The sequence below is a fragment of the Fringilla coelebs genome, assembly GCF_963513975.1.
Source record: "Fringilla coelebs genome assembly, chromosome: 11".
NCBI classification, from domain to species: domain Eukaryota; kingdom Metazoa; phylum Chordata; class Aves; order Passeriformes; family Fringillidae; genus Fringilla; species Fringilla coelebs.
The window spans coordinates 8,867,677-8,882,636 of record NC_140037.1 but is presented as its reverse complement, the minus strand read 5'-3'; the positions used below and the strand labels follow the sequence as shown (position 1 = coordinate 8,882,636).

At 55.8% G+C, this 14,960-nt stretch overlaps 1 protein-coding gene across 3 annotated transcripts in view; it reads left to right on the top strand.

Annotated features, from left to right (window-relative positions):
- The window catches only part of DLG3 (discs large MAGUK scaffold protein 3), a gene marked incomplete at its 5' end in the record, with an annotated part of 75,669 nt that overhangs the window by 38,837 nt on the left and 21,872 nt on the right, over positions 1-14,960 (top strand). For 2 of the 3 annotated variants that reach the window (XM_084212758.1, XM_084212759.1), the window contains 7 exons: positions 14-67; positions 8,325-8,375; positions 11,402-11,526; positions 11,987-12,156; positions 12,508-12,644; positions 12,936-13,080; positions 13,208-13,367. In XM_084212758.1, the coding sequence (XP_084068884.1) occupies positions 14-67; positions 8,325-8,375; positions 11,402-11,526; positions 11,987-12,156; positions 12,508-12,644; positions 12,936-13,080; positions 13,208-13,367 (842 nt within the window). The remainder of the gene's footprint in view (positions 1-13; positions 68-8,324; positions 8,376-11,401; positions 11,527-11,986; positions 12,157-12,507; positions 12,645-12,935; positions 13,081-13,207; positions 13,368-14,960) is intronic. The other variant, XM_084212760.1, reaches the window with a different exon arrangement.

The window sequence follows — 14,960 nt, the reverse complement described above, 5'->3', positions numbered from 1 at the left end:
TGTCTCCTCACAGGCCAACCCCGCTCCCATTATCGTGAATACAGACTCGCTGGAACAAGGGCTCTCTGTAAGTCTCCCAGTTTCGTTTTGCTTCCTTTGATCAAGTGCTGCATTTTCCCTGCTCAGCAATGCAGGAAAGACTTTTCCAGCTCAAGGAGGCCCTGCTATCAGCGGAAGATCCTGATACCCACGCCATGTCCCCACAGCTCACCCCATTCCCAAACCTTTCTGGGGCTGGGTGACACTGCACTGAACCGAGGCCAGCAGCAGGAGACTGGGGACTCCTGCACAGGGAGGTACAAGGCAAAAGGCCTCAGCAGAGGAGCTGGTGATCCAGGCTGGTTGTGCTCAGGGTTAATCATACAGCCATTTCCTCTACCTCCCATGCAGGGGGGTTGAGAGGCTCTGCTGGAGCATGCTTTACCTTCCTGCACTGCCTCGGCCTTCTTAGGCAGCCCTGGCCCCTCAGGAGGGGAGCAAGGCTCTCTGTGTGCTTGCTGGCATCTCCCTCACCAATCCTCAGGGCAGCAGGGCACACCAGGTGCTGCTCCTCTCCCACTGAAGGCTGCCAGCAGCTGAGCAGTGCTTGGTGAGTGTGTTTGCAGCCACGGAGCATTTGGCACTCCTGATGTAGTATAAGACAATCCTCCTCAGTTTGTTGCAGACAGGGTTTACATCCTGCATCTGTCCCCAGAACACTTGTAACTCATTCCTGCTGGGCAGATGAAGGGAACAGGGTGGCCAGCATGGGTTTCTGTCCAGCACCACTGGCTCTGTGCTTGTGGGGTGCTTCCCTTCTTTGCCCAAAGGAGCCCAGCTAACAGCTTGCCAGGGCTGGGTGCTTTGCATCAGGTTTGCTTCTGATGCATCAAACTGCAGCTGCCTTCCACAGCAGTGGAGCAGTGCCAGGACTCAGAGCTGGGGTGGGTCCATCTTTGGAGTCAGGGTAGTGGGCCACAGGTGACTTCTGGGGGTTGAATTTCCCCTGCAGAAAACTGCAGGTCTCAGCCCACAGCCTGTGGTGGGGTCAGTGCACGTCAGAGCTGCACCAGGCTGGTTGAGAAGAGCTACAGAAAAGAAGGAAGGCCTGGCTGAGACCTTTCCAACCCTGGCTGTATGGTTTAATTAAACCTGAATTAAAGCCACCTGACACTGGGGAGGAAGCCAGTAATGCATCTCTCAGTGTGCTCATCCTGGGTCCAGCAGCCTTGTATGAATGTGGCAGAGGGGAGCAGCTGTCCCCAAAGGTTACCTTCCCCAAACACATGGCATGGCAGGGGGATTGTGGGTTGGAGGTTCTGTCACTGTGCTGGGCACCTTGCAGGGCAGTGCCATGTTGCAGCTTCCAGTCTGCACTCTTCTGGCTGTTCTACGGGGAACTGGGAAAAGGGCAGTGTCTCCTGGAGCGAAGGGACCACCATCATGCTGGACCAGAGCAAGTGAGAAGTGTGCTGTGTGCAGGGCAGGGCAGGACAGGGCAGGGAGGAATTCCTGGATGGAAAGTCTGCTTTCACATCCATTTTGTACCCTCCCTCAGTACAAAATGTCACACCTCTGGAGGAACATTGCCCGCTCATCATTGCAGGCACCAGCACTGCATCCTTTGCCACACTCCATCCATGCCCATCCTTCCTCCCTGCCCGTGGGCCCAAGGGCAATGAGAGGTGAGCCCAGGGACCAAGGACAGGCTCTGTCACGCCAGACAGGTTCCTGAGCCCTGCAGAGGCCAGGAACTTCTGGGAGCCCTCATGCGGGGCAGCAATCACTCCTTCCACTTCAGTGCACTCCTGCCCTCCTGGCTGCTTCCCTGCGCTCCAGCTCATGAACTTCACATCCCTCCCTCTCCCTCCACCTCCATAGCCCTGTCCACCCCTTCTCCCTGCACTTCAGCTGGGTTTCAGGGAGTGCTCTGCACCCCAGATAGATGCCATGCTGGGTGTGACAGTCACTGATCCCATCCATCCAAATTCAGCAGAACATGCTGGGAGCAACTGTCCTGCGGGGGTCAAAAAGGCCACCAGGTTGTAGCTATGCTCTGCTGGGTGTGATCTGGTGTTTGTCACCTCTGGCTGCCCAGAGAAGGAGAGACAGCTCAGTTTGATTCCTCTCAGCATCCAGCCTGGAAACCCTCTTGCCTCCTACTTCACATTATACCAGGAAACTTGCTCCATCTTTTCCTTCTCTGGGGTGCTGGATTCCTCAGGCTTCAGAGAAAACAACTGCCCAAAACCTCAGCAGTTTCCCAGGTCAGCAAAGGAGCCACACCAGGAGCTTGCTGCAAACACCAAAATGCCAAATCTGTAAACATGAGGTTTTTTTACAAACCCAAAATCTAGAGCCCATTGGTACAGTATGTATTTGGAAGGGTTAAAGTCACATCTTCCAGTCTTTAATTACTTAACTATTCATTGCTTTCCTTAATGATAAACAGATGGAAGTAGTCTAGTTCCTTCCTGTTCTAGTTCCATTGATTGCATTGGACTGGCTGTTGGGCTTGATTTGGCCCTGACTGTTTATCAAGAAGTCTGTTCTGCATTTCAATGTCCCCATCCACCCACTTCCATCCCCAGGAGCATGTAGCACCAGCAGCACACTAAGTTGGGGACTGCAGCACTGGGATGGCTGGGGCTCAGTGCACGGCTTGAGCAGAGCCCAGCATCCCCAGCGTGTAAAAACCCAAATAACCCGTTATAAAATGCTTGCAGTATTAAAATCATCCCTTAATGATTTTAAGGGGAGTACTGGAGGGTGCCACCCATACTCACAGTTTCACATCTTGGTGTATTTTGCCCAGCATGTCCATAATAGGGAGATGAAAGATTTGAAACAGAGTTTCCGTGGCAGATGAGGTCTCCACATTTCAGAGCTGCCTCTCTGAACCTAAAACTTCTTGCTGCTGAACAGTTCCAAAATGAGGAGGGAAAGTCACTCCAAAGTCCTCGAGTAGTTGATGGTTTCAGAGTCTGGGTCCTTGAAACCTATTTGGTGCCTCATTGCCCAGCAGTGAGGTGCAATCACCTTCAGTTGCTTAAAAGCCAGGTGTGAGGAAGACAAGTGCTTTCCAGACCTGATCTCAGCCAGTGAGTCCCTCACACCTTGGTCCAAGTGCTGCCTGGGGCACATCCCAGTGCCAGCTCCTGCAGGCAGCATGCCTGTGCCGTCCTCCCAGCTGTTGCTGGGGCTGTCAGGCTGCAAACCCTTCACTCTGCCCAAGCTCAGCAGGTTGGTGCTCTGGCAAAAGGCTGACCACAGACAGGGCATTTGTCCACTCTGTGCATGAGGCCAGCACCGTGGGCACTGCACGAGGGGGCTGAGGCCAGGGGGTAGCTGGAGGCGAGTCAGTAGGTCTCAGTGCTGCTGCAGGACACATGGACACAGAGAGGTGAAGGGAGGCAGCTCTTGACCTATTTTCCCTGGGCCCCCTGCCATATGCAGGCAGGGAGAGCTCTCCTGTGCCAGCACTGGTGATGCCCGTGCCAGCAGGGAGGTGCCCATTGCACCCACTGCCCTGGCACGGGGCTGCTCCCCTTTCCCCATGCTGGGGCAGCTGTGGGGCATTGCCAGGTGCCCTCCACGCCCAGGGCTGGCTGGCACAATCAGGGGCTGGCTCTGTAGTCTTCAGACCCCCTCCATTATCTCAATAAACAGCTGCTCCACCAGCAGGTCCCAGTGCTCACATCCTGAGCACAGGATATGGGCAGGACCTTGCCCCTAAAGGGCCTGTGAGCGGTGTTATCCTTCCTGCAGGGTATTTGCTCTTGCAGCCTGGTTGCCTATCTGGGTTGCATTTGAGGAACCTGATCTTTGCCTTATGAATCAGGCTTTTTTTTATTTAAAAAACAAGCAAACAAGCAAACCCACAAATAACAGCCAACCACCCCCCAACCCAAAAAACCCACCTCAAATCCTTACTCTCCAGCAAATTCCAAGGGGTGTTCCACGTGGGCTGTGGCGGTGTTGGCCGGCAGAGCCTGCAGACAGCTTGCAGTAGCTCTAGAAGGTGTGTGCTCTTCTGTTTATCAGATGAGTGTTCGCTCTGCAGCCTTCTGTTGATGAGCTAAATGCCGTCATTGGTAACTATTTCCCTCCTGCTCAGCAGAGGAGAGGGCCAGCAAAGGTACCTCTTTCTGAGCCCTCAGGTAGGCTTGTTGCATGGGGAGAGCCTGGAAAAAAATACCCATACTCTTTTCCATGAGAAACCAGGTGATGCTTAGGATCAGGATATGCTAGGAACAGCTAATTGGCCCCTGACACTGCTGCCAGTTCTGCAGGTGTTACACGAGGAGAGCAGGGTGTGGTGCATCTTCTCACCCAGGCATCTTCCCTCTGGAGATGGCCTCAAACAGGATCTGGGGAGGAGCACAGGGCACTGGCAAAGGACAGGGGGATCAGTCTGTGGCAGAGCCAGGTCCTGGCAGCTCTGGTGGTATCATGGGGAGGTTTTTGCCGTCAGTGAGTGACTGGTATTTGATTTTCCAACGCTGGAACGTTCGCTTTGTTGGCTTGTTCCCTTGGTTACGTGGTATATATTAAGTCCTTCATTTGGCTTCCTTATACAATTAACTGGCATTCCAATTGCATGAATTTTGAAAACATTATCAGAGCTAAAACTTCATGATCAGGCCTGGCTGACCCTGGCAGACACCGCATCAAGCAAGCACCTACACCACTGGTTCTCTGGGAGCAGTGCAGAGCACTGCTCAGCATTGGCAGCCCGGGGTTTGGGGAGCGGGGCTATCCCAACTCAGCTCCCTGGCAGCATCAGGCTGTGTGGCAGCGGGCTCTGTGCGGGGCTCTCGGTGCAGCCCGGGCTCTGTGCAGGGCTCTCGGTGCAGCCCGGGCTCTGTGCTGGGCTCTCGGTGCAGCCCGGGCTCTGTGCGGGGCTCTCGGTGCAGCCCGAGCTCTGTGCTGGGCTCTCGGTGCAGCCCGGGTGTGTGGCAGGGTCTGTGCGGGGCTCTCGGTGCAGCCCGGGCTCTGTGCAGGGCTCTCGGTGCAGCCCGGGTGTGTGGCAGGGTCTGTGCTGGGCTCTCGGTGCAGCCCGGGCTCTGTGCTGGGCTCTCGGTGCAGCCCGGGTGTGTGGCAGGGTCTGTGCAGGGCTCTCGGTGCAGCCCGGGCTCTGTGCAGGGCTCTCGGTGCAGCCCGGGTGTGTGGCAGGGTCTGTGCTGGGCTCTCGGTGCAGCCCGGGCTCTGTGCTGGGCTCTCGGTGCAGCCCGGGTGTGTGGCAGGGTCTGTGCAGGGCTCTCGGTGCAGCCCGGGCTCTGTGCTGGGCTCTCGGTGCAGCCCGGTGCCGCTGGCAGCGGCCGCTCCGCGCTGGCTCTCAGCACGGCTCACAGATTGTCAGAGCTTTCTGCAGATCCCCATCCTGGAGGGATGTGTACGCTGTTCCCTGAGGCCGTGGGTGTGCATATGGCTGGCTGTGTGGCAACTGTGCTGAATGCCAAAGCAGAGAGGACAATGTGTGTAGTAGCAAAGGGGGCCAGGAATCTGAGTTGCTGGAAAGCCGGGGAGAGGTGATGCTGAGCCCCACGCATCGGGATTGCAACTGCAGAGAGGGATGGCATGGCATGGCATGGCATGGCATGGCATGGCATGGCATGGCATGGCATGGCATGGCATGGCATGGCATGGCATGGCATGGCATGGCATGGCATGGCATGGCGGCTGTGCTGAGGGAGGCTCTGAGGGTGGCACGGGCCAGCGAGCTGGCTGCACTTAGGATTAGTCATTGTGGGAGGATGAGAGGAGGAAAAGGTAGCCCATGCCACAGGGGGAACCTGTGGCAGGGGAAGCAATGCCCCTTTGCCCACAGGAGCACAGCACAGGGCAGCACTGTGGCAGAAGGTGGCACTGACCATGTGTCCCCGACCCTCTGAGGCTGGCAGGGATCCTGCTGTGGGTTAACCCCACCACTTCTGGTGCTTTTCTGCTGCAAGATCCTCCTATAAGAGCTGGCCAAAGCCCTTCCCAATGCACTGGGAGGATCTGAGCATCCTACTATTGGAGTATCTGATGTCTAAACCCTGAACTGTCCCCTGCAATCTTCCTGTGGCTGAGAGGCACCAGGCACAGGGCACATCCAAGGAGGGATAACACACTCAGCCTGTGTTCCCTGGACCCTCGTTCCCATCTCTTTGCCCAACCTCATCCTTGAGGTGCAGTGCGGGGTGTGGGATTGCTTTGGCATCCCAGGGCTGGGGATGAGGGGGAATGTGTGTCACAGGTGGCACAGCCCTATCCCAGATCCTGTCCTGAAGCACTGCTCCTCTGCCTGGGCCCCTGATTGTTACCACCTAGAACAACTCCTCTTTCCTCTTCCTACCTATCAAAAGAGCCTTACCCAGCCTTGCTGGGTTTTTTTTCTGTGGTGTGAGATGATGGCTTTAGCATAAATGATGGTTGCTGTCCCCTCCATGGAATGACCCAGCACTCTGGGGGTGTGGAGCATGGCAGGGCTGTGCCTCTGCAGGGGCAGATAGAAAGGAGCTAGGAAAGCAGGACACAGCCAGCATGCTGGTGCCTCCTGAGGAGAACTGTGTCCAACCAAAGGCATGTCAACTCCAGTTTGGGATACAGAGCATATACAGCAAGTGGCTCCATATGCTCTATGAGCCATCAGTTAATGGTGGTTGTAAAATCCAGATGAGGAACCCTGCATGTTGTCCAGAGGCACAGGCACAGGCAGGACTGCACAGTGAGAGAGGTGTTTGCCTGCTGAGTGCAGGTTCCACTGCCTCTGCCTTGTCATACAGAACTACCCCTGTCCCATCCCTTGTTCCCCAGAATGACTCAAATTGTGAGGTTGAGCTCAATCCCCTCCAAAAGAAATGTGAGCCAACAGCCCTGGTAGCCAAAAAGGCCAGCCTTGGCCTGGGGTGCAGCAGGCACAGCATCAGCTGATGGGCAAGGGAGGATTGTCTGGCTCTGCTCCCACTGGGGCAGCCTCACCTCCAGTCCCGGGACCACAATAAAAGGATATAAAGCTGCTAGAGAGCATCCAAAGGAGGCTGCAAGGGTTGTGAAGGATCTAGAGGAGACCACATGAGGAAAGGGTGAGGTGACTTGGCTTATTCAGCCTGGAGGAGACTGAAGACAGAGCTCACCAGTCTGCAGCCTCCCCATGAGGGCAATCAGAGGAGCAGACACTGATCTCTTCTCTCAGGTGCTCAGTGATGGGACCTGAGGGAAGGGCATAAAGCTGTGTCAGGCAGGTTTAGGTTGGACATTAGGACAAGGTTTTTCACACAGAGGATGGTGGGGCACTGAACAGGCTCCGCAGGGATTGGTCACAGCCCCAGGGCTGTCAGGGCTCCAGGAGCATTTGGACAACCCTCTCAGGCACATGGTGGGATTGTTGGGAGGACTGTGCAGGGCCAGCAGTTGGATTCCATGACCCTCTTGAGGTCCCTTCCAACTCAGTTTTCTTTGAAACTGTTGCTGTTTAGTGTTGGAGGTTTCAGTAGCCAATTGCATTCCAAATCTTGCTAAATTTTGGACCTTGGCAGCTGTTTCTGGCCTGATCCTGATGGTCTGGAGTGAAACTGCAACATTTTTTGTGTGCACTGTTGATTATATGGAGAATGGATTTTTTTTTTTTTTTGAGTCTACTTTTACCATTTTACAGCCTACAATTGCATCCCTTTTTTTTTCTATTCATTATGTTTCCAAGAGCTCTGCTTTGATACTTGGGGTATGGGAGACTTTTAAGCGTGGGGATCAGTGTGGTGTACAGCACTGAGACAGGCTACACCATTTTTGTACATAAGGGCATCACAATGTTTTCACCTCTTACTGTGCCCCACTCTCTCACACCTTGTTGCCTTTGCACCCAACTAATTTCGTAGAATAAATTATCCTGAATTTCCTGTTAATACAGTCATGCTACGAAAAGATTTAAAAAATATAAGCTGCTAAAGGTGTTTATTATGTTATTATGTACAGACATTTTTTCCCTTTAAATGGACCGACCCCCTCTCTTCTCTTCCTCAAGCAGTGAATTCCTGAGGTTAATTATATGCTGCGTAACAAAGGTGTTATTTCTTTTTGTGCCTTCGGTTGTGTTCCTTTTCATGGCTGGAGAAATGAGCTGGGAGAATAAAGGCTTTGCACAGAAGTGCATTAAAGTCAGTGGGCTTTGGCTCATGCCCAGAGAGAAAAGCAGCACATGGTCTAATTGCAGGGCAGGCTCAAGCAGTTGCATTTAAGGCTTTTTCAGCGGTGATGGTGCAGCTTTTAGGTTGGATTCTTCATGTTCAGCTACCAGAGAGGAAAAACAAATTCCCCCAGGAGCAGCAGAGAGTCGTAACATGCTGTCTCCCTCTCTCCAGATGAATGGCAGTGATGGGATGTTCAAGTACGAAGAGATTGTCTTGGAAAGGGTAAGTACTCCTCACCCACCCACCAGCAGCTTCCTCCCCCTCGCCCACCCCCGGCACAGCTGGCCCCCCACGCATCCCTGCACAGCCCATGGGGAGAGCTTGGTCTCTGCTCCCTGCTCTCTCTGGAGGCTTTCAGGGGTGTTACACCTGCTTTGCCAGCCTGGCTCCCACCAGGGCGGGCTTGCTGCTCCCCTCTCCACCTGCACACCCCTCCAGAAGGGAGGGAGGATGGCTTCTCCCTTGCCTCCCTCTTTCACACCCTCACCCCCACAAACTCATCAGTGCACAAGATAGGGGGGCTCTTTGTTATTGCCTTTTTCAGAAAACAGAGGTGTGGGGAGCTCTGCTTGTGCAGACACAGGTGGTCACAGCCACCAAAGCCACCCTGCCACCAGGCTCCCTGTCACTCTAGGGCACAGAGCCTTGGGACGCTAGGCTGCAAGAACAGGTTATTTAGTGAAAATAACCACAATGGAGGAAGCTCCTGCTCAAGCCTTTTCTTTGTTGGCAACACAGAGGTGATGGCATGTGCCACACCAGCCGTAGCTAGAATCAGCTCTCCCCATGTGTGGGGTTTATCCAGGGGCAAGCCAGCACCACACACGGCACAAAGGGCTTTCTGTTGCCCAGGAAGAGCAGGGGAGGAGGGACAGAGAGGGAGCGGGAAAAGTTGGCCCAGGGTTTACTCTGAGTGACAGACACAGCCCTGCAGGCTGGGAATGGCTGTGGTGGGAGGCTGCCTACTCTCTCCACAGCACACCTTGCCTCCCCACAGCACACCTTGCCTCCCCCACGCTGCCATGCCGGGCGGCTCAGCCTCGCCGCGTGGCCGGCATTGCAGGGGAAGACGCAGCGCTCATTATTCTGTTCCTCTCTGCCTTTAGTCATCTCCCTCCTTCCCTTGGCTCTGCATCACAGAGGTGGGTGGACGGAAGGTTATCTGGGGCTGCCGCCTCACCCACTGCTTCCCCGGCGTGCCTGACGAAATCAGCCCAGAGGTTCCTTCCTTTTTGGGCTAAGTGCTTCTTGCTCCGGGCCCAAGTCACGGGCAAAAGCCTTGTCTCAGGGATTCAGAGCATCCTCTGTCCTCAGCCCATAGTGGGAACAGGGAAAGAGCTGGCAGGACCACACAGAGAGGCAACACTCACTGATGCCCTCATTTCAAAGCCCCAAGCAGCAATTAATTCTCCAACAGCAAGAAACCATGAGGGAATCTCACTGCTTAGCAGCCTGGGCTAGCATGGACCATACCCAAGTCCTTCACCTGGTCCCTGGTGGGATCCAACAATCCTGTCTTAATGCAGGAGAAGCACCCTGGTGCCTGCAGGGGAGACTGTCCCCTTGCTGGGGTGTTTGGCTTCCAGAATTGACCTCAGTGTACCCCAAAATGGCTTGTCAGTCGCTGTTATTAATCCTTGTCTTTGTTGTAAGGACAAGCAAAAATGCAGCAACATTTTGGGGGCAATAATAGCAGAAACACAATCTGCAGAGGGATGTGGCTTTGAGTTTACCCACCACATGTGTCCACAGCAGGAACTGCCCTGGCATCAGGGCATCAACCCTGATGTCAGCTAAGAAATCCCTTGAACTCCTTTTTGAGGTTTATCAGAATAAAAATTAACACCTCCCAGATAATTTCCAGATTTTGTAGCTAACCAAGGACCTTCCATAGACAGGCACAACTAATGGCTGGAGATGATTTTGCAAGCTCACCTCCCTTGCTGCAGCCTGGCTTGGTCTCTGTGACAGTAAAGAGCTTTTTTGAGCTAGGCACAGGGTAATCAGAACCCAGCACAGAGGAAAGAGAGTAGCCTAGATCCTTTACTGTTGAATGCCTCTGTGTCACATGCCAGCCAAATCCCAGCTGGCCAGGGAGCATCCGGAGCGCTGCACAGTGACAGGCATTGGTGGCTCCTGGTGCTGTGTCACGAGTGTCACAAAGCCAGCTCTGCATCACTGCAGGAGCTGATGCTGGGGCAAAATTGCTGGGGAGAAGTGCAAGCCCCAGCTGGCTGTTGGTGCTAAATTATCCTGGGGGGATGGAGTTCTAGTGTGGCCCTCTCAGCCACAGGTCCCCTGGAAGAGCAGAGCACCCCCTCATCCCCCACTGAGCACGGGGGCCATGGGCAGCCAGGAGAGCTTGGCCTGAGCCCACTCGTGTACGAGAGAGGCAGGCACAACTGTCTGTGAGTAAGTGTCAGCTCTTCCACATGAGAAAACAAGGCAAGAAGCCATCTGATTTTCAAGGCAGAGCAAAAAAGGCAGGAATTGTCCACTTGCATCAAGCATAGATCTGGAAGCAGTGCCTGTGAGTGTGTCACTAATGAGGATCCTGCAAGTGGGAGAGGTGGCACAGGGCCACAGCCACTCAATCCTGAGATGCTGGGGGAATGGCCTGGAGATGAGCTGTGGTCCCTGCATCCCCCCAGGCATAATTCGGCAGGAGAAGCTCAAGTGATGCTCCAAGCATGTCTGTGAGGAAAAGGAGACAACTGGAGAGCCCACTCCATCCTGATAGCCACCTCCACGCAAACCTGTAAATTTTGTCATCAGCGTTGCTGGTCCCCAGCTGGGCTTTGTGCCAGGGCTACATCCCAGGGTGCAGAGGGGCAGGAGTGGGATGCTGGTGACTGGCACAATCCCCGCTGCTCTGTGCAGGCTGCGGCATCGGTGTCTCCTCCTGGGGAGCAGCCAGCAAGGGGAGGTTTTCTCCGCCAAGGACCACCTCCTCTTCCCCCAGCTCCCCGCCTGCCTTCGTCTCTCCGTGGAGACGCGGTGCTGAGGGAGGTTCCCACTCTCCCTCCATCTGTTCAGTGCTCCACGCTGCTGCACCGAGCACTGAGGAACGCCAGCTTCTCCTCCAGCCAGCATCCCTGTGCCCCCTGAGCCAGGCACCCTGGGGTGGGATAGCTGCTGTAAGGGCTCCTGCTCCCCAGGCAGTCCCACGGCTGGGGGGAACCGTTTCAGGAGGGCTGGCAGCAAGCAGGTGCCCATGGGGGAAAGGCACAGCGTTTGATTTCCCACAGGGGAACTCCGGCCTCGGCTTCAGCATAGCAGGAGGCATCGACAACCCCCATGTTCCAGATGACCCGGGCATCTTCATCACCAAGATCATCCCTGGGGGAGCAGCAGCCATGGATGGCCGCCTAGGGTGAGTACAGAGCTGGGGGAGCAGCCAGGGTATCACCCAGGATCTCCGCATGGACCCTCTAGGCCTAACCCCTTTTCCCAGTATGGTCCTTGGCCTCCATATGTCTCTTTCCCGCAGCCAGATCCCCTCAGGACAGGGTTGTCCACCATCGCTCACCACTAGCCTCCTGTCTGTAGCCACCCGTCCTCCCCTCCCTGTATCAGGCTCCTGCTCCCATCCTGCCCAGGGCAGGGATCCAGCCTTCCTTCTCATCTCCCCTCTCCATCAGGGTTGCACTATAGGGACCAGCTCCACTCTCCCCTGCTTTGGGAGGGACCCCTTTCTCACCCCAGCAGGGCGTGATCTGCCAGCTTGAGCAACTCTCATTTGGTGGCTGGGGGAGGGTAGCAGAGGGTGACCAGAGGAGGGTGGCATGGGTGGTCATTCCCTAGGGATGCTCAGGGCCATCCTGTGCCCACAGGGTGAACGACTGCGTGCTGCGGGTGAACGACGTGGACGTCTCTGAGGTGGTGCACAGCAAAGCTGTGGAGGCCCTGAAGGAAGCAGGCCCCGTGGTGCGGCTCGTGGTGCGCCGCCGGCAGCCCCCGCCAGAGACCATCATGGAGGTTAACCTCATGAAGGGCCCCAAAGGTGAGCCCCTCCCCCTGCTTGCTTGGCCAGGGTGCCCCCCTGCCCCACAGGACAGTGTAGGGTGACCCTCAGTGTGAGATGTCATGAGATGCAGGGCAGCCTCATGGGGATGTGGGATGCAGGGTGGCACTGCCGCAGTGCAGGATGCTGCAGGGTGGCTGAGCAGTGGGGAAGGCTGTGGGACATGGGGTATGGGACAGACCCACTGTGCTGTGCGCAGTGGCCAGGCTGGGGTGGCCTATTGCCTGCTGGGTTTGGCCAGGGTGTGAAGCCCAGTGAGGCACAGGGGCTGTGGTCTCTGTCTGTCTGTCTATCTGCCTGTCCCTCACCTGAATTCTCACTCTCCCTCAGGCCTGGGGTTCAGCATTGCAGGGGGCATCGGGAACCAGCACATCCCTGGGGACAACAGCATCTACATCACCAAGATCATCGAGGGAGGTGCTGCCCAGAAGGATGGGCGCCTGCAGATCGGGGACCGGCTCCTTGCGGTAAGCCCCGTGGCCACAGTCAGCTGTGAGGAGAAGCTGAACAGGTTCCACTGCAATGCAGTGTTGATCCTGAACCCCAGCACCCATCCTGTCAGCAGCTTCATCCCTCTTCCCTGGGGCTCCTGCTGGGATGTTGCTGTGGGAGGGCAGGCACAGTAATGGCTGCAGGCAGGTGGGCCAATGCCTCTGGAGCTGCTGTGGCACCTCCCCTATGGAAAACCACTCCTGCAGGGCTGCCCTGCTCCTTGCCCTCCTGCTCAGCCGTGTCACCCAGCCCTTTCCCTCTGTCAGGTGAACAACACAAACCTGCAGGACGTGCGGCACGAGGAGGCAGTGGCCGCCCTGAAGAACACCTCTGACATGGTGTACCTGAAGGTGGCCAAGCCTGGCAACATCCACCTCAACGACATGTACGCGCCCCCCGACTACGCCAGCAGTACGTACGCCGCTGGCCCTGGCTGGGGACACCTCAGCGTGCTGGGCTGGGGAGCAGGGCTGGGCTGGTCTCCGTGTCCTCATTGTGTATGCATTTCTGCTCCTGATAACCTTCTCCTCCCCTGCAGCCTTCTCAGCCTTGGCTGACAACCACATAAGCCATAACTCCAGTCTGGGCTACCTGGGCAGCGTTGAGAGCAAGCCTGCCTATCCCATCCCTCCCCAGGTGACTCCGTCGCGGTACTCGCCTATCCCTCGGCACATGATCGGAGACGATGACTTCACCAGGTGAGCACCAGGCAGGAGCATCCCTATCAGGCTCCTTCTCATTCCCTCACTTTCCCTCTGGTGGCTTGATGTCATCCCCACTGCCAGTGCAGAGCCTCAAAAGGCCATTTGGAGGTGCATGGTGCAATGCCTGATCACGTTCCCCATAATGAGCTCTGTGCTCACCCCCTGAGACCAGCCCTGCTGCGTCAATCTCTGCTTTGCTGCATTCACTCCCTCTCCATTCCCGCTCCTACTCTTTCACAAGTTTTACAACTGCATTTCAGCTTCATTTTCTTGCTTATTTCACAATAGCTGCAATACAAGGTGTTCCCTGCCCTGATAGTGCCATCCAGCAGTGCCACAGGTGGCCAGGATGTCCCCAGGTGGAGCTGTGACAGGGGTGAAGGGCCAGGGGGAGCACAGCCTTGCAAACAAGTGGGGTCCCTCCCATGTTCCCTGAGACTGGCAGCCCAAACCACCTGCACTTAGGTGTAATTCCCATGACTGCCAGCCCCTGGTCTGACAGCCTCCTGCGCGGCACTGGCACAGCCCCCTTTGCCCCAGCAGAATCTTTTATGCTGCATGAACAGGTTTGTTTCCTGAAGCCAGGAAATAAACATTGCTCTGAGCCTAAATGCAGTATAAAACTTCTCCAAAGCTTCAAGCTGGGGTGGGAAAGAGAGACCTGGAAAGTCCTGTTCTACTAGCTGATTCTTACAGCTTCCCCTCTTCTTGTCACAGCCTTGGGGCCAGAGCTCTGAATGTGCTATCCCCAGGGCCAGGACTGTAGGGCTTAGGCTGATTAATAAGGACCAGCACTCGACTTAGGCTTAGGGCTGGCTCTGCTGTTTGGAGCAAGTTTGCAGGCTAGTTTTGGGAGTGTGCCTACAGTGGAAGATGCAGTAGCTTTGTGCAGGATTCTCCTATTCTGCAGCTGAGTGGTGGATGATGGAGTGGGAGACCCTGACTTGCTATCTGCTGCCAGGTCTGCCATCCTCCTGGAGAGTGTCTGCACTCATCTTTGTCATGGGGCTTTCTCACCTCCTGGTGCTCAGCCACAGCTGGGTGTCCCTGCACACCATGACCTGTGCAGCACTGTCTCCCACCCTCACCCACCTCTCCCACTGGTCTTGGCACCAACAGTGCCAGTTCTGGAGCCTGTTTCTGGCACTGCATCCTCAGCAGGTGTAGCAACTTCTGTGCTGTCAGGGCACAGGGGGATGATGCCATAGGCAGGAGCAGTGCTGTCTGCCATTACAGTGCACTACAGAAGGGGCTGAGTCACAATATTTGGCAAACACACCAGAGACCCTGGTCGCAACAGGGTGTCCCTTCTTGCATGTGCCATTTGTGGATTAGAGAGCAGAACGAGCAACCCAGCTTAGGCTTAGCCAGTGGCAATGGCACAGTGAGGGCTCAGCAATGGCTTGGCAGTGGCAGTGCCATGGTGATGGCCCAGCAGTGGCTTCGTTGTGGCTTGGCAGTGACAGTGGTATGATCAGGGCTCTCCAGTGGCTCAGCAGTGGCTTGGCAGTGACAATGGCACAGCAATAGCTCGGCAGTGGTTCAGTGGTGGCTTGGCAGTGGCCATGGCACAGTGATGACTCAGCA